A 23,449-nucleotide genomic window follows, 5' to 3' on the forward strand; every position below is an offset into this window, starting at 1 on the left:
CGCGGCCACATTGGGAACCAATTCAACATGACAGTGTTTGGGAACCAAAAAGTTAATGTGGCTGTGTTATTTTAGAGAGCATGGAATAAAACATTAAAGAAAAGGAATGAGTTTATTGTGTATTGTACTAGACAGTAAATCAAAACCTAGCCTAAGCAAAGATGTATGCATTCATTCAACTCTAGTACAGCTATTGGCTAATAGAACAACTATCCAACATTCTCTGAATCCCTAAAACTGTGATTGCAGAGAATCTAACTGCTGAGACCTTATAACCATTTACATTTAGGCACTGAGCCAGGTCAAAAGAGGAAGAAAAAATTATAACAATATGTAATGTACAACTGCAAAAGAATCAATTATCGGAATCATCACAATATGGTGCCTAATAACCAAATATGAAGGAACAAACAATAAGCAATAAGACTTAGCCTGCCCCTTGGATGACTCATCAAAGCTCGACTTGAAGATACCCTGAATATAATTGGAAATCAAGTGTTAGATTGAAAAGCCAAGCACCAACAAATATGCATCTATCCCAAGTAAGTTTGGGTTGGTAACCATGTTGTTCCATTTCAGCTCACATCATACCAACTATTAAACACACCCAAAAAAAAAAGTACTTGAAATTCTCTACAAGCATGTTTAAGTCTACCATATAAATCTTGGACAGAACCCTCTCCCTACACAAAATAACACACCACCCCTACCTACACCACTCTCCAAAAAATCATGTCAGTAACAGATGGTGGAGATTGTTAAGGCTTGGAATTTTGGTAAATTGAAAATCATGGTATGAGGAATGAGAACCTAGCAAGATAGCATCACTATTTTCATTGTTGCAAGAATCAAAAATGCTTGACCTGAATCTAATGTCTCTATATTTTGATCGGCAAATGTTATTCCTAGACTTAAAGAAATGCAGCAGAAAATTTGTAATTTCATCAAAAAAATCAATAAGAACTGGCTAGAGAGAAGCTCTAAGATATTACCAAATTCCATCAATTCTATCCGCAATCATCTTCCCTTGCCCTGGAACAAGACCTGAAGTATTCAGTGACTTGAATGCATGACCTGCAAGACGAGCAAATTTTTAAGTTTGCTAAAACATTACATTTCTCTTCCAAAATTTTCAAAGATTTGTGTCATTAATCTACACCTTTTTCTTGGTCAGCTTCCTCGTCATTTATCAACCGTTCAGATTCAGAATCTATATTTATTGCAAGTTGATCTGCAGATCCCTTCCGCAAAGTTCGGACATGAGCAGCTGATGCAACTGAAGAAGAGGCTAAATTCTTACTAACTGGTACCTGCAAACAAGAAGAATGTAGCAGTTTAGGCTGCTTTGCACAAACATTTTCTTCCCAGTTTATAGAAAAAATGTTATGTCAGAACACTATAAGGGGAGCCTAATCTATGAAGTATCTCATGTTCACACATGGACCTGTGAAGGGCTGACCACGAAGGGGTGTAATATAGACAAACATTACCCTAACGCAAGCATCAGTTTTAAATTATACTTAACACGGCTCGAACCCCTGACATATAGGTCACATGAAGACAAACTTTTACAGTTGCTCTAAGCCTCCCCTTCACAAGTCAACACTTTTGTTTGTAAAATACAAGCATATATCATTTTTACAATAGCATATTGATGCTGAGAGGTTAAGGAAATTACATCAGATCCTACCATAATTACAGTTACTTTTTGAGGAAAAGCAACCACTTGATGCTTGAGAGTTCCTTGAGTAATGACCAAAAAAGAGAAGTGGGCATTGGAAAATAAATGCAAGTGACTTACGCAGCGAGATTTCTGTTGGATAAACCAATGTTACCTAACATGTGGTCTCCTTTGGTTCATTTTAAGAAAACACGTTTAAAAGTTCAGTATTTAACCGAAAATAGCATTCATTAAAGGTTTTCTATACCTTCCATCAATGTTACATTAAGAAACCTTGATTAGGTTTTTAAATATTTAAGTAAGAGAATTTTAACGTCTATATAAATACAGAATCATTTCCAGAACAGCAGGATGCTATTCACGGATCACCAGGGATTAGTAAACCAAGGAAACTGTAGGGTACAAATACATAAAAATGCATCATCAAATACACAAATTGCACATATGTTAAGCTCACTTCCTCTATTCCAACTTTTGCTCATGATCAACACCTATATCAATTGAAATATTCTCACTTTCTTGCACATAAGTGAAGCGGAGGGATGTTACTTAAGGTATCTGTTGACCATATCATTTTGGACAGGTCAAAACAAGCAGTCTCAAAGGCACAAATACAAAATCTTCAGAATGCATTAGCAACATAGATGAGTCATATCTCCCCACTCTAACTTATATGAGATGGAGAATATTAGGTCATGACTCTGCTAAAGAGGTTATTTGGTCAGTAGAAAATTGCACATAAAAATATCTTGAATGGACAGAAGGTCAATTAAATTGGCTGCAATTTCGTTAACCTTTTCTCAGGGATGCCACTTGGGCATTTCATGGTGGCCAAAGTAAATCACGTTATTTGCATACTTAGTAAGATTATCGCTTATACGCGTTTTCTAATTTATCTTGCATTACATTATATATCATCAATAATTTACTGTGTCTTGCCATTCAATTTTTCCAATAAGAACCAAATACTTTTGACAGGTCTTCCAACTTAAAAGAACAAAGGAATTAAAGCATTGTTTGATTATTATGCATTTGTCAAAAGATCTTTTTTAATCAATTTTATAAAAGAGCTTTAGTCTCAGCCTCTTGGCATACTCGATTAGATGTATCCTTGGAGAAAAAGATTAAAAGGGCAAGCCTACTAAAAGATGGCATTGCTAAAATAACACATAACTGACCAGCAATGGACATGAAAAATATTGAAAGAAGGCAATGTAATGACTTATACTGAAAAGGAATGCAATGTACTGCAATCAAAATTACCACATCTTGAACTTCAGATATCTCTGACTGAGTCGGCAAGGAAGCAGCTTCGAAGATGCCTCTTTCCTGGTTGATCTCTAGTGGTGCAACCTTAAGTTGATTAGAATTTTCCAGTGACTTAACCTTACTTGACAAGTCCTCAACAACCTTCTGGGTACCATGTAAGTCAGCAAGCAGTTCCTCTGTTTTGGCTTTCAAATTTTCAGATTCCAAGACTTTGGCAACAATCAGCTTATCAAGCACTGGTAAAAACCCTGTCACTGGAGTCTCTTTATGGTAGTCAACCAAATTGTTGCTTCCCAGCTTATGTATAATATTTTCTAAACCAATTGTGAATTCTAACAACTCATTCTTCATCTTTGCACAGTCCACCTCATCTCTCATGTGCTCTTCAACTTCATCCTTTAAACTCTCAATTTGCAGTGCCTGTTTCTCAAGGCTTGATTGTAATTCTTTTTTCTCACGAGACAATGAGTCCATCTGGAGCTGTAATCTTGGGAAATTATCAACTACATAAAAGAGCCGCCTGACATCAGGTGAATCATAGGCCTCTGCATCTCCCACATCAGGCCCCATGAGTGTTTCAATCTCTTTTAGTTTATCAAAAAGAGATCTCATATGAGATGCTGAGAGGGTTAAGTTTTCAGCTTCTGAAAGAACAGTATCAAAACAGGCCATGAGAAAACTACTATAGTCACAGCCAACATTTTCATAATTTAAGGGGGGGAACATAGTAAACACAATGTGTACCTTGAAAATTCAGTGAAGCTTTAGCATTGAGAGACAAAAGTTCAGCTTCTTTCTCCTTGATATAATCCTCTTTAGCCTGATAATCCTCTAATTTAAGCTTCATCTCATCACAAAGACCATTCAATTCTTCTAGATTAGTCTCCAGATGGGAGATCCTCTCTTGGTGGGTCTCCTTTTCTTCCAAGACTTCTCCACAAGTATTATTGCTTTCCTCCAATTTAACCTGCAAATCTTTAATAGTACCAACCATCACCTCCATCACAGATTTGAACTGTTCAGTAAGATGGCGGCTTTGTCTAGCTGCCAATAGCAGCTTCTCAGCAGTCCTTGCAGACTGGCTGCTATCAAGCTCCAAGTGCTGATGTACTATAGCATCTTCACCAAAATTTGCTAATTGTTGAGGTGACGTTTCCTTCAACTTTTCCAGGTCAAAGTTGGAGCCAAGTTCAGACAATCTATTTTGAGTTAAAGCCAGTTCACTAGTTGCATCCTTAAAAGCAGAAAGTAGAACTTTAAGATCCCTTTCCAACGATTGTATAGTATTTTCCTGCGCTAGCCTACCATCTTCTGCATCTCTGACCTTTTGCTTAAGAGATTCTGTCAGTTCAATCACAGGTAGAGCTATGCTTTTTGTCAACTCCAGTTTTCTAAGTATGGCTTTGATCAAATCATCCATCGATGCAGAGTAACATCCAATGTTCTCGGCAAGAATCTTGTTTCTCAATTCGAATCCATCCACAATTTTCCCAAGATGCAATGTGATATTGTCACCATCAGTTACATTTGGTTCACCGTTGGCTACTTCCTCATTTAGAGCATCATTAACAACAGATACCGAAGGAATTGAGAAAGATGAGTCATCCTAAAAAAGAACATAGCAGAGAAGTAAGAGAAGGTACATCAAGAACATGCAGATCACCTGATCATATTACAAGTATAGGTAACATAAGTATATCCATACAGGCACAAGTTTTACTATAAATAAGTCAACTTAATACCTACCATTTGTGAACTGCAAATTTCGAAAAAAATCATTCTAATGACAGAACGAGCAAGCAACGGACAAGTGCATGTGTAACTGATCCGAAAAGATGAGAATTAACATCAAAATGGTCTTTATAATTGGCCAGCAAGTTGTTCACTAATAAACAAAAAAGCAAACAGGCAATCCACCAGCAAATGGAACAAGTAAGAAGCTGAAAATGACCAATGATTTCATATATATATATATATATATATATATATATATGTATGTATGTATGTATGCATGTATTATGAATGAACCATGATAATTAATCTCTGTTATAAAACAGAGATAGGTGACCTCAGCTATTTAGATAAATCCAAAATTCTTCAATTATTTCAGACATCAGAGATATTTCAGGTAGGTTATTTTTCTCACAAAAGAAACCACACCATAAACCAATAAAAAAAATCCAAGTAATCAACCACTCAAATAAACTTCTGAGCTGTAAGGTTGTGACAGGGAGGTGGAAGATTACTCAAAGAGAAAAGCAACAAAGAAAAACGAAGAGGAAGGTGTGATGATTCTATGATTACCTTAGTAGGAGAATCTGGTAGCACTTCAGTATCTACTTCAGAAAGATAATCCCAGATTTCTTTAAGAAGAAGATCCATGTCTTTTAGGCTGTGAAACTTTCCCTCAAAAGTTTTTCGGAGAGAGGAAAACAGAACTTCATCTCTCAGAAGTAACTGAAGACGGCTAAGATGGGTAGAGAGCTCCAGAACTTTAGTTTCTACTCTGCCCTGTGATCCAGCCAACTCTTGCATGCAGGCATCTACCTTGGAAGTCAGAACTACAATTTCCTCTTCTGCGTTCTTCTTTTCATTAACAAGGTCGGAAATTTTGTTTCCTGAATCCAGCAAAGCATCTTCTAGAGACTTTATAGTCATGGAAGCATCACTTAGCTTACTGTTTTGGATATCAGCTTCCCCTTTGAGCTTGTTAATCTCGTTCTCTAGATCAGCTCTACCAACTTGTACCCTATTATTTTCCTCAGTAAACAGAGATACGTTTTTTTCTGCTTGAACTAGTGCGTCCTCAAGGGATTGTATAGTTTCATCTGCCATTTTTAGTTTGTTGGTATGGAAAGAGAATTCCTCCTTGATTTTCTGTAGTTCAGACTCAGCAGCATCTTTACCAAGTAAAGCTTCTTCTTTCTCATTCTTTAGTACTAAAACATTCTTCTCTGCCAGGGACAAAGCATCCTCAATGGATTTTCTATCCACGAACACATTCTCAAACTCAACACTTTTAGCAGAAGCTTCTTCCATTGCTTTCTCTAATTCTTTTTCAACTAATGCCTTCGCAGCTTCTAACTCATTTTTGTCCTCCAGGAGCTGTGAGATGTTGTTATCCGCAGCAGATAATGCATCTTCTAGGGATTTAATGGTTTTCTGGACCTCCAACAATTTGTTGGCTAAAGAACTGGATTCATCTTTAACTTGCCCCAACTCCTGCTCCGCCTCCATCTTTGCAATTTGGCTTTCACGTACGTATCCTGAAATCCATTTGACCTTTTCAATGGGATCTTGAAAACCCAAATCAGCCGGAAGAACAATACCATCAAGTAACTCGATAACCTTTTGAAGCATGCTATTCCTTTCCGCTAAGAACTGTTCTAGTTGATCCCTTTGATTGTTCATAGCAACAAGATCAGCTTCTAGTTGATCCTTTTGATCCTTCATAGCAACAAGATCAGCTTCTAGTTGATCCCTTTGATCCTTCATAGCAACAAGATCAGCTTCTAGTTGAGGGATACGGTGCATCTCAGCTGAGAGCTTATCAATCTGCAACTTGTGGTCATTAGATAGAGATTCTTGCTGATGTAAATCTGACTTCAGCTTCTCAATTTCAGCACTCTTCTCATCCAATGCTCCTTTCAATTTTTCTCGCTCTTGGACAAGCCCCTTGCCTTTTTTTACTGCCATAGACAACTTTTCCCTAAGTAAGGAAACTTTATCCTCATATTGTTCGAGATTCTTCTCCAGAGATTCCTTTTCTTCCTTTAAAACACAAAGTTCCTCAGTAACCTTGACTAAATGGTTTGACAATCTATTCAACTCTGCTTTTTCCGACATCTCCTCTGTAAGTATTTGACCACATAGCCTCAATTCTAGATCCCTAATGTACAAATTACGCTGCATCTGTTCAAAGGACTCAAATTGATGACTATGGGCTTCAAGAGAGGCACTACTTTCTTCTTTTATATTTTCAACACATTTCGTAATGAGTATGGTCATGTCAGATTGGCTTTGATAGACCAATTCTTGATCATGTGAGTTGATCTTAGAAGCCTCTAGAAGCATACTGATGATTCTATCCTTATCCACTGAAGCCTGATGCTCTTTCTGGGCAAGCACTGCATATTTATGATTTAAATCCTCCAATTCCTCTTGAAGATAGCTTTTATCCTGTGCTTCTCCCACGAGAAAAGTAGTAAGCTGACCAATTTCATTATTTGCAGCTTCTTTTGCTGCTCCCATCTGCTCATGTAATATTCTTACATCTTCTTTAGCCAGATAAAATGATTCCAGGAGCCAAGCAACCTGTGCATCAAGTCCATTTGATTGTACGGGCTGGGGGAAATCAAATGATGACAAGGAATCTGCCACTCTTTGGAGTTGTAAAGATGTCTCATTCAATGCATTCGTCTCATCTGCAAGCCACTTGACTTTCTCAATTATATCTGTTGACTGAAATTGCTCACTTCCAGTGGCCTTGGACAATATTTCTTCACATTTTTGAAGTATCATCTCCTTTTGAATGAGAGCTTCCTGCAGTGAAGCAGCTAAACTTTCGCTTCTCCCCAGTAAATCCTTGGTTTGTTCCACAGCTTCAAGACTATTCGACTTCTCTTGCAACTCAATTTGACACCTCTGCAGCTCACTAGCTTTCTCAGACAGTGACTGCTTCAAAGCATCACGCTGCTGAACTAACGCCTTTCCTTTTGTCACAGCCAAGCTAAGCTTCTCTTTTGTATTAGCATACCTTGTTCTCTCCTGTTCAATTTCAGCACCCAGCTTTGTTATTTCAGCATTTGTATTCTCAACCATCAATTTATGTTTATTAAGTTCCTCAGACAGTTTCCCATTTTCATCACTTAAAAAGCTCAGATGTTGGTTTAGATTCAACTCTCTTGTTCTGAATTCAGCCAATGTATCACGTGCAACCACCAACACCCCCATTTCATCCTGCATATTATGGTCTGGTGCAACTTCAGTTAAGCTCCGTCTAAGTTGGTTAACTTCGGAAAGGAAAACGTTATACTTCTCAGCTAAAACTGGGATCATATTCTTGACATGAAGCATTTTTCCTGTAACTGACTCATCAGAAAAATTTTCTAGAGGAACCGCTGAAGCAAGAGAAGCTAAGATGTCATTAGCGATCTCTGTCATATGATTCTCCTTCTCAAGTTGAACCACAGAGAAGTGAGCAGAATTTTCTCGTTCCATTGAAAACTCGGAAACCTTTGAATTGAGGGCATCAATTTCTTGACTCTTCATATGTATCAGGTCATTAAGTTCTCTGATTTTGCTCTCAGTCTGAACACGCTCATCCAGAACTTCTTTAAGAAACTTGGAGACATCCGTTACCACCTCATGCAATGAGACACCAGAGGCCAAATCCCTGACTCCTGCTTCACTATGGTGAAGATTCTCAACTAACTCACCATCATCCTTATCTGGTAGTGACCAACTATCAACCAGACCCTTGAATTGATTGGTTAGGCGAGTGAGCTCATACGTAGATGCTGCTCTTTCTTCCTGCACATAGAGCCAGAGTTGAGCAAATAAATATCATTGAATATAGCATATTTATGGGAAACTACCTTAAATAAAACCACCAACCTCAGCTTCTCGAGCAATGCGATCTTTTTCAGCAATACTGTCATTTAGCATTTTGCGCAATTGTTCTACCTCGGCCTTCAAGTCCAGATCATGTGCTCCATTGCTCAATCCTTCCAGTTGACTATCATGTGCATCATTGCTCTGGTCTACATACTGCGGAGTTTCAGGACCTTCTATGTCATCAGGGCAATCAACAAACATGTCCTCCCTTCCCCCATCTTCTGCCATTCTTGTATCTTTTGTATCATTCTCTACATACTCTGCTGCAGCCACTGAAATCCCACCTTTTAGATCCGCAGCATCCACCTGAAAAGATTTTGTCCAAGACAAGCTCTAAGGATATTCATTTACAAGACTAACATATGAGCTATCAAGTTACTAAAATGTAATTGGAACAAACATGAAAACGATAAGACAATAGTTAAAGTTTTAAATACAGAAGAACCAACCAAAACTTCTCTTTAGATTCAAATTCCAGGCAAGCAAATATGACTGTAAAGTTCTACCCTGACATTCCTTTAGCTCATTATTTAGACACTTCAAGTAAAATGATTTCATATTCTCCACCAAGTATTCTCTAATATATATGATGTAAGCACATAATTAAATTAGGAACCCAATCCCATTTGGGAGCAAGAAACAAGGCTATGGAGATATGGAGTGGAGTAGTTGATGAATGTGAAAAAAGGCTTGGAAGGCTCAATAACTCTCTCTTGGGTGAAGGACATTTCTGATAAACAGCTTCTTGGATGCTCTATACACCTATGTTATGTTCCTGTTTCCACTACCAGCAAAGGCAGAGAAAATTGGATTCATTAAGAAGAAACTTTTTGTGCAAGGATGGAAAGACACCAAATCTTTAATCTAGTTAACTGGAAAGCAGTTATGTCCAGCAAAGAAGCAAAGTAATACCAGGTACTTCCTATTGGTACTGGAATGATATCAATACAGGAAATGGTGGAGGATGACCCCTCATGTGCATGTCTGTGGACGGGGCAGATCTATGTACAAGGGAGAGGGTTCCACAGGACACGGAAGTCTTGGTTGAAATTTTGTAAAAATATATATGTTCCTGGAATGTCCTATGATCCAACCAAAGAGTATATTTGTAAATATATGTATAAGCAAATGTATAAAATATTAACCTTGGCACTGAAAAGAAACAATGAGCCTTGTAGTGCTAGTGGTTAAAGCTCAAGTTCAACAATACCTTTAGGATCTTGCTAGTGGTTAAAGATCAAGTTTAATACCTTGGGATGCAAGATCGACCCAACAAAAAAACTGTGGATAAGAAGAATAGAACCCTAGACCACTTCTAACTAAAACCTTGTCTAAATTAACTATAAAAGTCTTCCTCTCTGAATGTTAAGCTACATATGTTACTGTTCAAAGTAGGGTCGCAGCGAGAGCTTCCAAATCCTAGATCCGCCTCTTCTGGTGGACAACATAGACAGAAGAAATAGGAGTTGTTTTGAGGGCATATATAGTTGTATCCAAAGAATTAAGCTAACTGTTTCTAATCCTATAAATTCAGGAGTATAGAGAATACTCTTTATGAAGCTATTTTCCATACATGAACAACTCTAGAAAACAAAACTCAAGCAAAGTAGAGAAAAGTACACATTAAATCACCGACACATAAAAAATCAAGATAAGTAAATTTCCACCTGATTAATAGCAACTGGTTTTACAGAAACTGAAGCTTCCCCTCCATCTACAACCCCACGTGAATCATCATTTCCATCATGATTTTCTGACATTGCATGCCCCAATCTCCCAAATCCAGCTTCAATCTACCTTTCAAAAAACAAAAAAGGGTTTCTGAAAAAAAAAAAACAGCCCTATCCATATGTCTAAAGAAGTGAAAAAAATTCAATCTTTTTTGACACCCATATCAACACATGCCTCAAGAAGTGAAAACAATTCAATCTTTTTTGACACCCATATCAACACATGCCTCAAGAAGTGAAAAAAATTCAATCTTACTTGACACCCATATCAATATATGCCTCAATAAGTGGAAAAAATCAATCTTTTTGGACACCCATATAAGTTTATCACCAAAAAAGTGAATTCTTAGTTGGTACCAGTACAGAAAAAATTAATTGCAAATGAGCAAAATGATTAAAAAAAAGACCTAGAGAAATGATAGGAATCAAAATTTATTTACCAAATGAATAATTTTGTTGGGTTTCGATATGATTAGAGTTGAAGAAGACGATGATGGTGTGTGTGGATCTTGGATTTTGTAGCTGTGCAAATCACGTGAACAATTGCAATTTTGTATTCTATATGCCTTTGAAGAGTTACTGTTTTCGACGTTGATGACATAAAATGACGTCGTTTTGCATCAAGAACCGAAAGTGCCACTTGTTACTGGTTACTGTTACAACTTTACAAGTTGAGAAGATTGCCTTGGGCTTTTCAAACTAACTTGACTTTGGGAAAATGATATATATATATGTAATGTGTTATATTTTGTTACTATGTGTATTTTATTTGATTAAGATAGTTTTTAATGTATAGTAAAAGATGTTTATTTTGATTATTTAGAGTTTTTGGTCAAAAATATTTTTTAATTATACCTCAAACCTAAATTATATCTTTAATATATTATTTCTAGCAGAAAATATTCTTTAACTATATCCCAAACTTAAATGACATCCTTAAAGTATTATTTTTAGCAGAAAACATCCTTTAAGTATTTGTAAATGAACAACTTTCATCCTTTTGTTAGACATTGTCAAAAAAACTAGTGGATCTTACGAAAAAATGAGCAGTTAACGTGACTATCAACAAAAGTTACTCTGCATAATTTCATTACCTGCTACAAGAAGTTCTTGAAAAATATAAAAAAATATTAGACATTGTTGATTATGGAAACTAAAAATGATTGGAAGGTGTGAGTGTACATAATTTGTCTTTTTCATAACGAAAAGAAGTTGAATTTTAATTATTCTTATCTTTTTCTCAACCAATTAAATCAATAGATATTTTAGGTCAATCTAATATTGAAGTGATCAAAATATTGATTATGTCTCGTATTTGAGTTTTATTTTACATTATTAGAAACGAAAGTCTCCAACAAATGTCGCTTCTAGCATATTCAATTGAGAAGAAACATATTTAAACTAATAATATTTTTTATTAAAATTATATGAAAGATGAATGAAAAAAACGATCAAATTAAAAGTTTTGCATAATTCTTAACTCAATTATGAAAAAGTTCACGATAATATTTTTGAAATATCTAAGAATAATAATTAGGAAGAACGATTTAATTTTTGTGGGATATATTAGATAGTTTTACGAAAAATTTAAGTAGAAGAATGAAAATTGCTCACTTTAAAATACTTGAAGGATATTTTATGATAAGAAAGATACTTTCAGGATGTAGTTTAAGTTTGGGGTATAGTTAAAAGATATTTTCTGCTAAAAATAATACTTTAAGGATATAATTTAAGTTTGGGATATGGTTAAAAAATGTTTTTGACCAAAAACTCTGATCATTTACTACAAAGTTAATAGAATTATCCAAAATAAAAGTGTAATTTGGCTATGGATTTTACGTAACTAACAAAATCCATCATTATTGTTATTTTGTATAGTAGAGTATCAATCTCCCTTTGCTTTGTTTCCTTTCTTTCCTTTTATAGTTGAGTACATTTTTTGCTTTTTTTTTTCTTGTATGATTACGTTCACATTCATTTATTACCTAGTTAAGTTAATTAATAATCACACATATATATTATTTTCTTTAGTTATATGCTATAGAAGATGACATATTTATATGTCTAATAAATAAATTTAACTATCTGAATTCGAACAAAAATACTTATAAATGTCTTTTTAGAATTTGAATTGGAAGTATTTAATTGGAACATTTCATTAAAAATTACGATGTTTAATTGAAACATGACTTAATTTGAGTATTTGAATGAAAAATTTGACAACTATAAATCAATGTTCAACATATTAATATTACATAACTCATAAGCATGTGATCTGACATTTGGATTTGCTCCCTATTATTACGTTACCATTAATTTGAAGTATATTCTCTTTAGTGTGATTTCATAAAAAAAGATATTCTATTTAACATGATTTAAGGAGCAAGTCATAAAATCGGTTATAATCCACAAAATTAATTAATTATTAAGCTCCTTGAGCTTTTAAAAAATAAATCATTTATATTGAATTTTAAAAAGTACTAAAAATTAACTTATTTTGAATCAGTTATAGTAAATGTTACAAAGTATTTCTTGCAATGATATATTATCATTTGATGGTGTCAAATTTTTTTTTCCTTCCGATCGTTCTCTGCAGATTTAAATTTTATTATTTATTGTACATTTTATTCTTTTTTCTTTTTTTGGTTATTAAATACTTTCATCGGACAATAACTAATGAAGAAAGAAAGGAAGAAATTATTTTTGTGTTTCCCTAATTTCTAAATAATACATGGAGCCAACTTTCTTATATTACATTTTATATGATTTTGATACTTTTTTTTTTTAAAAAAAATTGGATCTGATTATAGAATCGGGGGATTTGTGTAATTTATTTTTATAATTTTGATACTTTTACTAATTTAGATGAGCTGAAAAATTATCTATCATTCACAAAATTTTATACTATTTTTTGAGGTATAATTATTTAATTAAAAATGATCTTAATAATATTTTTGTTATCTTATAAAACTGTATAGTGTATATTACTTGATTAAACATCTAATATAGAACAACAAATTTTATTATTTTTTAAACATATAATCGAGTAAGCCTAACAAATTATACAATATTTGCAAAATATAAATAACAACAAGTGACCACAAATCAATCTCAAATGGTTGATTATTTTCTCATTTTCGTTCAATACTTCTCTCAAAACATCTCTCGATAGAGTGTCCGTTAGCAATATATAAACAGATCTCTATCTTCTTCAACTTCATTCGTGCCAACAATTTATGAAAGTGATATAACACACTAATACATAGAAATTTGAAACTTTATTTCAACTCATTATTTTATTCAATTTTTAGTTTTTAACTATTGTTTAGGTTTCTCACCCTATATAAATAGTACAAACTTGAATTAAGAGTGTCAAACTAAAAACTAAGACCAACTTCAAAACCTTGTATATCGTATTTGGCCAAAGAAAAAAGTTGTCCTTTACTTCATTTCTTAACAAAGTCAAATATGTCATCCTATTTAATTTTATTAAAAGTATGACCTATGAATTCTTCTATCTTAGTTTTTTTTTAAGAATATCCTCAATTTAATTAATGGAGGACCATTTATTCAAATTATACATGTCACAATTTTGGCTTAACATAATATACTTTTAAAAATTATCTTATAAAGTACAAGTGGACCTGAACTTTCACTTCATTGGTATTGATGTCTTGCATCCAATTTTTATCAATCGCTATTTATCTTTCGTTTATTCACCTACTTATGGTCAGGGAAATTGATGATAATAAAATTGTGACTAAGATCCTAGTTTAACTATACCTCCAGTAAAACATTTCGTTGGTATCTAGTGCCTCAAACAATGAATACCTGTGATTACTTACCTAAAACAAAGGAGACTACAAAATTATCCTCTCAACTCCAACAGAATGAAACTGAATTCTATAAATAGCCTTTCTTGCTAAATATCTTACTTAGCAGACCATTGAATAACATAAACTTAGTACAAAAAAATACCAAAAGAAAAAGAGAAAAATAAAAAAAAAACTTAGTACTACAAATTTCAACTATGTCTAATATGTTCTTTCCACATTTTCCTCTTACCTTTTTCTTCTGTTTCTGCCTATTTTTCTCATTTTCATATGCTCATTTAAAGAGCCCTGAAACTCCCCATTGTGATTGTTCCTCTGCTCATAACAATAGCCATGAAAATATTCCCACCAAGCCAGCTAATCCTACCCCTGCAAATAACAACAACCAGCAGGAAGTTCCTGCCAAGACGGCTAATCCTACCCCTGCAAATAACAACAACCAGCAGGAAGTTCCTGCCAATCCGGCTAATCCTTCCCCCACACAGAACAACAACCAGCAGGAAGTTCCTGCAAAGACGGCTAATCCTTCCCCCACACAGAACAACAACCAGCAGGAAGTTCCTGCCAAGCCGGCTAATCCTTCCCCCGCACAGAACAACAACCAGCAGGAAGTTCCTGGGAAGCCTGGTAACCCTTCTCCCGCACAGAACAACAACCAGGAAGTTCCTGCCAAGCCTGGTAATTCTTCCCCCGCACAGAACAACAGCCAGGAAGTTCCTGCCAAGCCTGGTAATTCTTTCGCTGTTCATGTTAGATAGTTCACAATATATGTGACGTGAGATTGAACCGCATCAAAAGGCAAATGTGAATTTGGAAGCTTTATATATTGAGGGTGTTTCGTATGAAGGATAATAGTCAGAAGGCAAAGTCATTTCCTTCACAATTATCTTACCTCTTAATTGTATATATCATTGCTTGACCCTGTAAAGACATGCCTCCTCTGAATAGTGACCAAGTTAATTTGTAGGCTTTGTTGTATCATGAAGGGACTAGTCTGTATATTCCCAAAAATAGTATACGGACAATATCTCTTGAAGGAAGTTGTTTTCACTCCTCAAAGCTTTTCTTTTTCTAACTTCCTCATATATTATTTTCGTAACAGGTAACTCTTCCCCTGCTAATAACAATAACCAAGACACTTCAACTAGGCATAATAACTTTGTAGGATGCTTCCACAAGGTCTACGCTTTTGGAGACTCTTACACTGATACAGGAAATGCTAATTTACTGGCTGGTCACACATCGAGCAGTTCAGCAAATTCAAACAATAATTTATGTGATGGACATTTGATGGTAGATTTTCTATGTGATTCTCTTAACTTACCACATTTGCCACCCTTTCAAAATACCTCTGCAAATTTCCAAGCTGGGGCCAACTTTGCAATAGCCGGATCAACAATTCTCTCTCAAGATGATTTTTCAACCAAGAAACTTACTAACCCATTCTGGAAAGGATTACCAATGAACTTTCAAACTCAGATTGATTGGTTCTCTAAGTTAAAACAGCAGATTGGATGTACAGATAAAAATGGCAAAAATTGTCAGGCTGAAATGGAGAATGCACTCTTCTGGATAGGCTCTGTTGGTGTCAGTGACTATGCTCGTATACAAGGGTCCTCTCTAACTTCACATTGGCTCACACAGCAGTCCGTCTTTCAAGTTAGCAGACTTATCGAGGTATGCACATGAAATGTAACTTAATTGTCTCCATAAAAGCTTTAACATAGTAATATTAGTATTAAAACCTCTTTGGTTAAGCTTCCAAGATCAGCTTACGTTGATAAGTGTTTTGTGTCAAATGAAGTTTTAGAAAAAGTATTTTTGGATAGTAACAGTTTATCTTTGCCAAATCATCTGAAATGCACTTCTGTTAGTATTTTATCGAAACAATTAGTGTTCGACCAATCTTTTCAAAAAAGTTTTTGAGTATCAAATTACAAATAAAGACAGGAGAGAATTTAAAATGATTTGCAGTATTTATTTATTTACGAGAGACGTTAATTAAAATGTCAATTTCATCTCATGAAAATGTTAAAACTAAAATCACACAGAGAGGGAACATGTTTATGGTACTTTGGACATATATATGTTCTGTTGAAAATGCATAAGCTAAGTTTATGTGTGTACTGTGGTGATAGTTTGACAAGTTTTTTGGTTAGGATATTTTTATCCCGAAAAAAAATTAAAATTTTTTGCTTCGACTCTTACAAAGAAGTACTTTTCCTGGTTTTTTCCTTTACAACAGAAAAACAGTTTCTACTACTAGGTCAAAAACACTTATTTTGACAGCATCTTGGCCAAACACTTTAATGTTCCAAAGTAAGCCCTCTTCTTTTATTATAAGATTAAACACTTGTAGTTTCCTAGAAGTTTGACCAAACAGACTATTTAGTATCACATGTATTTGACATCACAGCAATGCTAAGTAGACGGTGTTATATGTATAGGCAACAGTGCAAAGCGGAGCAAAGTACATCGTAGTTCAAGGCTTACCACCACTAGGATGCCTTCCATTACATATCTCATTGTGTCCACTGAAAGCTGCTCTTGATCATATGGGATGTGCAGCAGCTGTCAACGCAGCAGTAATGTTGCACAACCAGATCCTTCAAAAGAAATTGGAAATGTTCCGTAGTTTATATCCTAATTGTCATATCTTATATGCTGACTACTGGAATGCATATCTAACAATTAAGATGAACCTAAAAAAGTACCAATTTGAGGAAGCTTTCAAGCCTTGCTGTGGAGCTGTAGGAGGACCATTGAACTTCAACCTGCATTCGCCGTGTGGCTCACCTGGAACCGTTAAATGTAATGATCCAAGCAAATTTATCAGCTGGGATGGTATCCATCTTACAGAAGCAATGAATCGGAAAGTCACTGATCTTTTCCTCAATCAAGGCTTCTGTCAACCATCTTTTAGTGAGCTGGTCAAGGGTAAGAGTGGCATGTAGATTGGACTCGATGTAACCTAGTAAATAATACCGCTCCGGAAAGACCAATCAAGAGAGCGAGATAATAATAGGAATGTTTCTTCCATTGTAAGAATGAAAAACTTTAGTGTAGGCAGATTACCTCCTTTATCAATAATAGATAGACAACCTTTGTGGAGTACAACAAATATTTTCACCAAGCTGCATTGTGAATGCACATGTTTTGTCATGTATGAATCTATATATATGGTAATTTAATGGACTGGAAGGATACTCTTCCTTTGCTGAGATTTTCCACAGCTCTTAGGGGTTTTACCTGTAAATTGGCTGGACACTCTAGCATTCCTACACCAATATTGCAGCTCTTGTATATATTTGGACTTCGCAAAAAATAAATAAAAAATGCTGCTTTCCCCATCAAAACATCTTCCATTCCTCTTTAGTTTTTGTCAATTCTATTTTTGCCCATCTGATAATCAGCACTTGCAATTCTGTGGCATCACCCAGTCAACACCAAAAATGGTTTATCTGTCGGGTACAATAGCATTGAAGCAAGAGACGGTTGATAGATTCTTGTGAGTTTCACACGAGAAACATCTGCTACAAACAGAGAATTTTCTTCAGTGCAATTGTCTCAAGTGAGACATTACCTTAGTAGCAATCCACCTTTAGGCTACTTTGGTGGTGCTTTTATCCTCCATATCATCATCTTCAGAGAGAATTGTTTCAGCAATTGCACTAGTTTTTGAAGAACACCGTAGCACCTTTTCATGGAGAAGAAGACACTGCTGCTAGCAACCCCAAATTGAGAGTCCACCCAGTTATCATCAACAGCAATTGGCTGCAAAAGTGTCATAAAGGTGACTGATATCTTGAAATTCTCAATCATTAAAGTTTTTTCTCAACTATAGCTGCCATTCAGAGTTGACAAAAGTACAGAACAGTTGGCCACCATAATATTTTGTTTGGGTCTTAACTGTAGAAAGTAGGGAATTCATCCTCTAATCTCCCTAATTCAATACCTCATCTCTCCCAAAAAAAAAAAGTTCCTTCCATTCCCACCTTCATCGTGATGTTGCTCTGTCATCTGTCTCAACTACACTGCTAAAATGTAACACGTCCTTATAAATCTCTAGCAAAATAAAAGAATGTAGAGTTTGCATCATCAAAAGCAAAGGCTATGCATTATCAATTGGATATAATATATGTAAATGATGCAAAATTCCAAATAAGGAGCTTAGGGACTTTTTTAATAATAAAAATCTGACATTGATCATGAAGCTGGCATGAATACCACCATAAAAACAATCATGGAGGTGGTTATTTCTCTGTGAAATTTAGGAGAATTTCTCCCACCAGAATTATGTACATTTGAAGGTTTTCTTTCTCTATCTGTACACTACTTATCTCAAATGTTTTATGTCATATTAGATATTCATAATACATCAAGAACAACGCATCAGGAGAATCCTTAGGCAGACTGTTAACATACAGATAGAAATGCAATAAATCCTCTTTGGAAACAGTCTCAGGATCAACAACTTCATCATTGCAGGTGAGGACCCACAAGTCTCTTGATTTAACTCTCTTCAAATTACCACGGCAAAAGGGGCAGGATTCGGATCTTGTATTCCTGAAGGGTTGAGAAAGCAGTATTGTTCTCAGCCAAGCTCTTAGAATAGTGAAAGACATGAATAGAGAGGATGTAGATATAATTTATTATTTCTAAGAAATGTAGGTATATTACCAATCGCGATAGCAATTAATGCACATTGCATGGCAGCAATTTGGTAAGACCATTTTGTTACAAGGCTCCAAGCATATTCCACATTCATCTTCTCTCTCTGCTTCAAAGTTTGAAAATTTGGAGTCTCCTTTCACTTTCTCTTGAGAACTTCCTATGCCATGATTTACGACTTTACAATCGTCCAGCTCCACCAAGTTAGAATGTAGCTGCTGTAGTGATGGCAGTATAACACCTGTAATTTTGTCAGTATTAAGGGTAATAGTTCAGCACAATCAAGGTAAGAAACTTAATCCTAAAATGCGTAAAAAGCTTGGTACAAAATAGGAGAATGAGCGACTAACCATAAAAGTCGTTAATAGTTGCTCTTCTTCCGTGTCTAGATATTCTTGGTCTCCCATCAGTACGCACCTGCCAAAGGAGAGACGACGTTAGTAAACTGAGAAAAAAACAGGTATAAGTGACAGAACAGTAAATTGTGCAACTATAATCTTCGTTGTCACTAATAAAGAGGGGAAAGAAAAACACTGGATATTCAATAAATTCAGAAGCTAACTGGATTTACATGATTCCTTTTTGGCAAGTGGCCTTTGACTTACACATGGGAACACACATATTGACTCTTTCAATGCATATGGTGTATACATGAATAGAATAACGAGAGAACGGGTTAAGACGAAAAAACTTAGTGTCAACAGAAAGAAATTCATACTTTGTAAATGAGGACATGAAAGAAATTCATATATCCAGGAAGTAGACAAGTGCATGAACTATCTATCCAACGGAGCAAAAACAAAAACACAGGAGCCAATCCGTTGTAGGTCAGTTTCATTTGAAGACGTGCTCCACTCTTTTCTCTTGGAATTGCAGCAGCCCTGCAATCAAAGTAGCCTATTAGATAAAGACCAAATGAATTCTTAAACAGAAACAAGAACTTCCATTGTCACAAAGACAAGGAAACTTTGCACAATCATTTGATACTAAGGGTATTTAAAATGCTACAAGTTGCAAGCATGAACATGCTGAAGAAAACACAACACCAGAACATGAAGTCTTATTCTTTTAACAAAACTACATGAATAGAAATTACTTGTTCCTAAATAAAGTTGATATCAACAAAAATCTAGTCAAGCTAAAAGCAAGCTAGCATAGCCCAACACCAAAATAAAGCCACATTAAAGCATCAACAACCCAAAAAAAGGATAATATAAACCCCTAATTAAACAAGAACAATCATTATCTCAGAAAGTAAAAATCAAGTCTTTGAATAAGCAAACTTACAGAGTATTAGCATACTGAATATCAGCCTCCAAAACTTTCAAGGAATCCTGATAAGAACTCCTTCCAACCTGATAATTCATCATCTCCATCCCCCTCTTTGAGGTGCCTTTACCCCTCAAGAAAACTGCTTTTTATGTTTTCTTGTACAAACAAATATTGACAAAAGCAAAGTCTTCCTTCTACACAAAAAAAACTAAAACCCCAATATGTCTAATCTTGTTTTTGTGCCAAAATAACACAATTTTTCAAGAAAACAAGATACCCCTTTTGATCTCTTCCACCCTTTTTCAAGAACACCATCTTTATTAAGAAAAAAAAAATCACTTTTTTTCTAAAAAAAAGTCGGCTTTGAATAGGACAGCTTTCTATGTTTTTTTTTTTTTGGTAATAGAGAAAATATAATGGTTGAAACAACTCCAAATTTATGCTTTTTTTCAACAAGAACCCATAAATATAAAATTATTATAATATTATCCTTTTAAAGAACTAATAAAAGTTCTTCTTATTATATATAAATAAATATTATTGAGAATATTAAAATTGTGCTGAATTAGGCAAGTAAATTAATTATGAATTGATTTGGTCGAATAAATTGATTTATTCACATTGTAAGTTTTGCTTATTCAATAAGTCAAAGAAGATGAGTAGTTGATCAAAATTAGATAAGAATTAAAGGAAAAAATAGTCATATTATTTTTCTATTTTTTAAGCATAATCATGATTACTGTTAGGTGTCATTATCCAGCAAAATATTTATGATAATTATTTAATTTGGTGGCTATTAAATGTACAAGTTGTTCACACTTTTATAATTACGTTACCTGTCCCATTATTATTCTTTAAGACTTCTTGGATATATGAAACTTTGGTGTAATGTGACTCATTCTTTAATATAATTTTCTAGAATATATATTATATTTTAATATTTAATTATATTTGATATTTTAATATTATAAAATTTAAAATTGATGGATGGAAGTTCTTTTTTCTAACTAACTTTTCTAGTATGATTATATTTCTCTGTTGCAATTTAATATATAATCAAACAAATATGCTGCGCTGTTAATTGTTGAAACACCTAAATCAATAAGATGCATGCGGGAAAAAATCCAAATACTAGGATGAATTGGTAATCATACTTGTAATTTTTTAAATTATTATTTACTTTATTGATTTGTATTTATTTGATATTGACTTAAAACGGATTTTTAAAAAATAAAGATTTTTTTTAATCTTATGATCTTGAGATGTTTTCTAATGTACTAAATAAAATATAGTTTAAACTTGGGATACTAAATATGTTATGTGAAAAATTAGAATTATACTAGTTGCTAAAAAAGGGATTTTTTTTAAACGGATAAAAAGGAAAATTAAAGCAAAAAATTGAAATGAGCAGAGTAAATTTGTTGAAGGTGCATCTAACACAATAATAAATACGGAAAAGGGCCTAAAATACCCTCAAAGTATTGAAAATGGTACAAAAATACCCTCCATCCACCTATTGGCTCCAAAATACCCTTTACACCCACCTATTGGGTCCAAAATACCCTTGTCATCCACCTTTTGGTTCAAAATTGACCACTTATTTAACGGTTTTATATTTAAACTATTTAAATATTTTTTAAAATACGTGGTGCTCAACTATTAGTTATAATTTAACTTATTAGTAATGAGTGGGTAGTGGGTTGGTTTATAAATTATATTAATAAATTAAAATTATAATCAATAGTTGAACGCCAAGTATTTTAAAAAATATTTAAAAAGTTTAATTTTAAAACAATTAAAAAAGTGGTCAATTTTGAACACAAAGGTGGATGACAAGGGTATTTTGGAGCCAATAGGTGGATGAAAAGGGCATTTTGGAGCCAATAGGTGGATGGAGGGTAATTTTGTACCATTTTCAATACTTCAAGGGTATAAATAACTTGGTCGGAGTCAATTTGTGTGCATTTCGATTAATTTTGTGAATATTTACTACCATCCATTAGTACATATACTAGATAACTCTATCGACCAAAACTAAACAGATGGACAGAAACAACCTATAATTTTGCTTTTGCTTAAACATGAGGACCTCATGATTTATCACACGAGACCCCTAACAAGATAGATTTTAGTGTAAATTACATAAATCTCAAAATTTTAATATGAAATTACAATCTATCCCTAATAAGTTTTTAATTACATTAGTGTCGCGCCCCATTTTCGCAGAAAACGGGTTTTGTGCACGACCTAACAACTCTTTTGGGATTTTCGGTTTTGGAGTCGCCACCTAACGAATTAAGGCGCGTTAGGGCACCTATCTAACCTAATTAAGTCTAACTAAGGTCAACGAGCCAGAGATTAGGGTAAGGGTTCTAATTACCTCGAGGGGAAGGTGTTAGGCATCCCTCGAGGTCCACAAGTGTGGGTCCCGGCCGTATCTCATGCAATCTATGTGGGGGTTTCAATTAGCAAACAAAGTCACTTCATTTAATAGTTTATTTAATCTTGCTAAGTGATACAAAACAATTAATACTATTTTATTTAATTTGAGCATGCAAGGCTAGGTGATAGCAATAAATAAACAATCAAGTTTTATTTTTATTTAAGCATGTGAGACTATGTTATAAACAAAAATTTGTAAATATTAAGCAATTAATATGTGAGAAAGTAAAGTTTTGAAAATTGAGCAAGTTTTGAATAATAATTTTTTTTTTATTTAAAAAATGTTTGTTTCTTTATAGGGTTGATGCCACGATATTGTTGATCGCGCTCCTCCACCATAGAAACAATTTTGATTTGAGGTCGGTCTAAAAAAAAAAATATTTATGTTTTTGAAAATGATTTAAAAGATTTAGTTTACATGTAGGCACATAAATATTTACACATAAGTACACATAATTCTTTTTGAAATTCATGGGTAGGTGGTACTTCCGAGGATGCATCGGTTTAAAAATTGAAACTAGACCTCATTAGTTCCTTTGACTTTCCCACTAACGATAGGTTAGAAGATAGTACTTGTAATTTATTTCAAAAATAATGTCATAATCAATCCAAAATTTCAAAGGAAGATTGAATAATGACTTTTAAGAAAATTATGTTGCAAAAACTTTGTAAGTAATAAGAAACTAGTAGAACATTTAAGTGGTGAATGCAAAGGCAAATAATTCGTTAAATGCATGAAATGATTCTAATTTAGTATTATTAAGAAAAAAAACATATTGCATCATGAATGCGTAAGACAAATAGGATTACTAATTAAATAATATTAAATAATTTTAGGGGGGGGCTCAAATATGCACAAACAAATTTTATTTTTTATGGATATGTTAAAAGTTATTTACAAGCCTATAGACATGATTTCTAGGTGTTCAAAAAAA

General features: G+C 34.1%; 3 protein-coding genes across 6 annotated transcripts; 1 reads left to right on the plus strand and 2 right to left on the minus strand.

The window, feature by feature from the left end:
• Window positions 1-93: 93 nt before the first annotated feature.
• LOC107020279 (COP1-interactive protein 1) lies at window positions 94-10,947 on the minus strand. Of its 3 annotated transcripts, none has more exons than XM_015220565.2 (9): window positions 10,737-10,947; window positions 10,234-10,359; window positions 8,567-8,872; window positions 5,255-8,482; window positions 3,695-4,556; window positions 2,945-3,594; window positions 1,160-1,310; window positions 993-1,074; window positions 94-474 (listed from the first exon to the last, which is right to left on the minus strand). In XM_015220565.2, exons 2-9 carry the CDS (start codon window positions 10,324-10,326, stop codon window positions 372-374), a joined length of 5,475 nt encoding a protein of 1,824 aa, XP_015076051.1. In that variant the 5' UTR covers window positions 10,327-10,359; window positions 10,737-10,947; the 3' UTR covers window positions 94-371. The 3 variants fall into 3 exon arrangements, with proteins under 3 accessions (XP_015076051.1, XP_015076052.1, XP_027772951.1); XM_015220566.2 differs by having other exon boundaries at window positions 10,234-10,363; XM_027917150.1 differs by having other exon boundaries at window positions 10,234-10,387.
• A 3,267-nt stretch (window positions 10,948-14,214) lies between these two features.
• Window positions 14,215-17,361, plus strand: LOC107018680 (GDSL esterase/lipase At3g48460-like). 2 transcript variants are annotated; one of them, XM_027917286.1, is made up of 3 exons: window positions 14,215-14,807; window positions 15,232-15,806; window positions 16,577-17,361. In XM_027917286.1, exons 1-3 carry the CDS (start codon window positions 14,327-14,329, stop codon window positions 17,081-17,083), a joined length of 1,563 nt encoding a protein of 520 aa, XP_027773087.1. In that variant the 5' UTR covers window positions 14,215-14,326; the 3' UTR covers window positions 17,084-17,361. The 2 variants fall into 2 exon arrangements, with proteins under 2 accessions (XP_027773087.1, XP_015074709.1); XM_015219223.2 differs by having other exon boundaries at window positions 14,216-14,858.
• Window positions 17,362-18,284: 923 nt separating this feature from the next.
• Window positions 18,285-20,468, minus strand: LOC107018681 (E3 ubiquitin-protein ligase AIRP2). The gene is made up of 5 exons (XM_015219224.2): window positions 20,088-20,468; window positions 19,519-19,681; window positions 19,151-19,217; window positions 18,810-19,041; window positions 18,285-18,695 (listed from the first exon to the last, which is right to left on the minus strand). Exons 1-5 carry the CDS (start codon window positions 20,174-20,176, stop codon window positions 18,485-18,487), a joined length of 762 nt encoding a protein of 253 aa, XP_015074710.1. The 5' UTR covers window positions 20,177-20,468; the 3' UTR covers window positions 18,285-18,484.
• Window positions 20,469-23,449: the final 2,981 nt, after the last annotated feature.

Source organism: Solanum pennellii, chromosome 5, assembly GCF_001406875.1.
Source record: "Solanum pennellii chromosome 5, SPENNV200".
In the NCBI taxonomy this organism is placed as follows: domain Eukaryota; kingdom Viridiplantae; phylum Streptophyta; class Magnoliopsida; order Solanales; family Solanaceae; genus Solanum; species Solanum pennellii.

What these genes read in the sequence shown, in the direction of transcription:
- LOC107020279 (XM_015220565.2), bottom strand. Translation starts at nt 10,326, where the DNA reads ATGTCAGAAAATCATGATGGAAATGATGATTCACGTGGGGTTGTAGAT. An exon ending in TACCAGATTCTCCTACTAAG is followed by an intron (nt 4,557 to 5,254) that starts GTAATCATAGAA and finishes GTTCTTTTTTAG; the next exon opens with GATGACTCATCTTTCTCAAT. An exon ending in GGAAGCTGACCAAGAAAAAG is followed by an intron (nt 1,075 to 1,159) that starts GTGTAGATTAAT and finishes CTCGTCTTGCAG; the next exon opens with GTCATGCATTCAAGTCACTG.
- LOC107018680 (XM_015219223.2), top strand. Translation starts at nt 14,327, where the DNA reads ATGTCTAATATGTTCTTTCCACATTTTCCTCTTACCTTTTTCTTCTGT. An exon ending in GGAAGTTCCTGCCAAGCCTG is followed by an intron (nt 14,859 to 15,231) that starts GTAATTCTTTCG and finishes TTTTCGTAACAG; the next exon opens with GTAACTCTTCCCCTGCTAAT. An exon ending in AAGTTAGCAGACTTATCGAG is followed by an intron (nt 15,807 to 16,576) that starts GTATGCACATGA and finishes TTATATGTATAG; the next exon opens with GCAACAGTGCAAAGCGGAGC.
- LOC107018681 (XM_015219224.2), bottom strand. Translation starts at nt 20,176, where the DNA reads ATGGAGATGATGAATTATCAGGTTGGAAGGAGTTCTTATCAGGATTCC. An exon ending in AACTATTAACGACTTTTATG is followed by an intron (nt 19,042 to 19,150) that starts GTTAGTCGCTCA and finishes ACAAAATTACAG; the next exon opens with GTGTTATACTGCCATCACTA. An exon ending in ATTAATTGCTATCGCGATTG is followed by an intron (nt 18,696 to 18,809) that starts GTAATATACCTA and finishes TCAACCCTTCAG; the next exon opens with GAATACAAGATCCGAATCCT.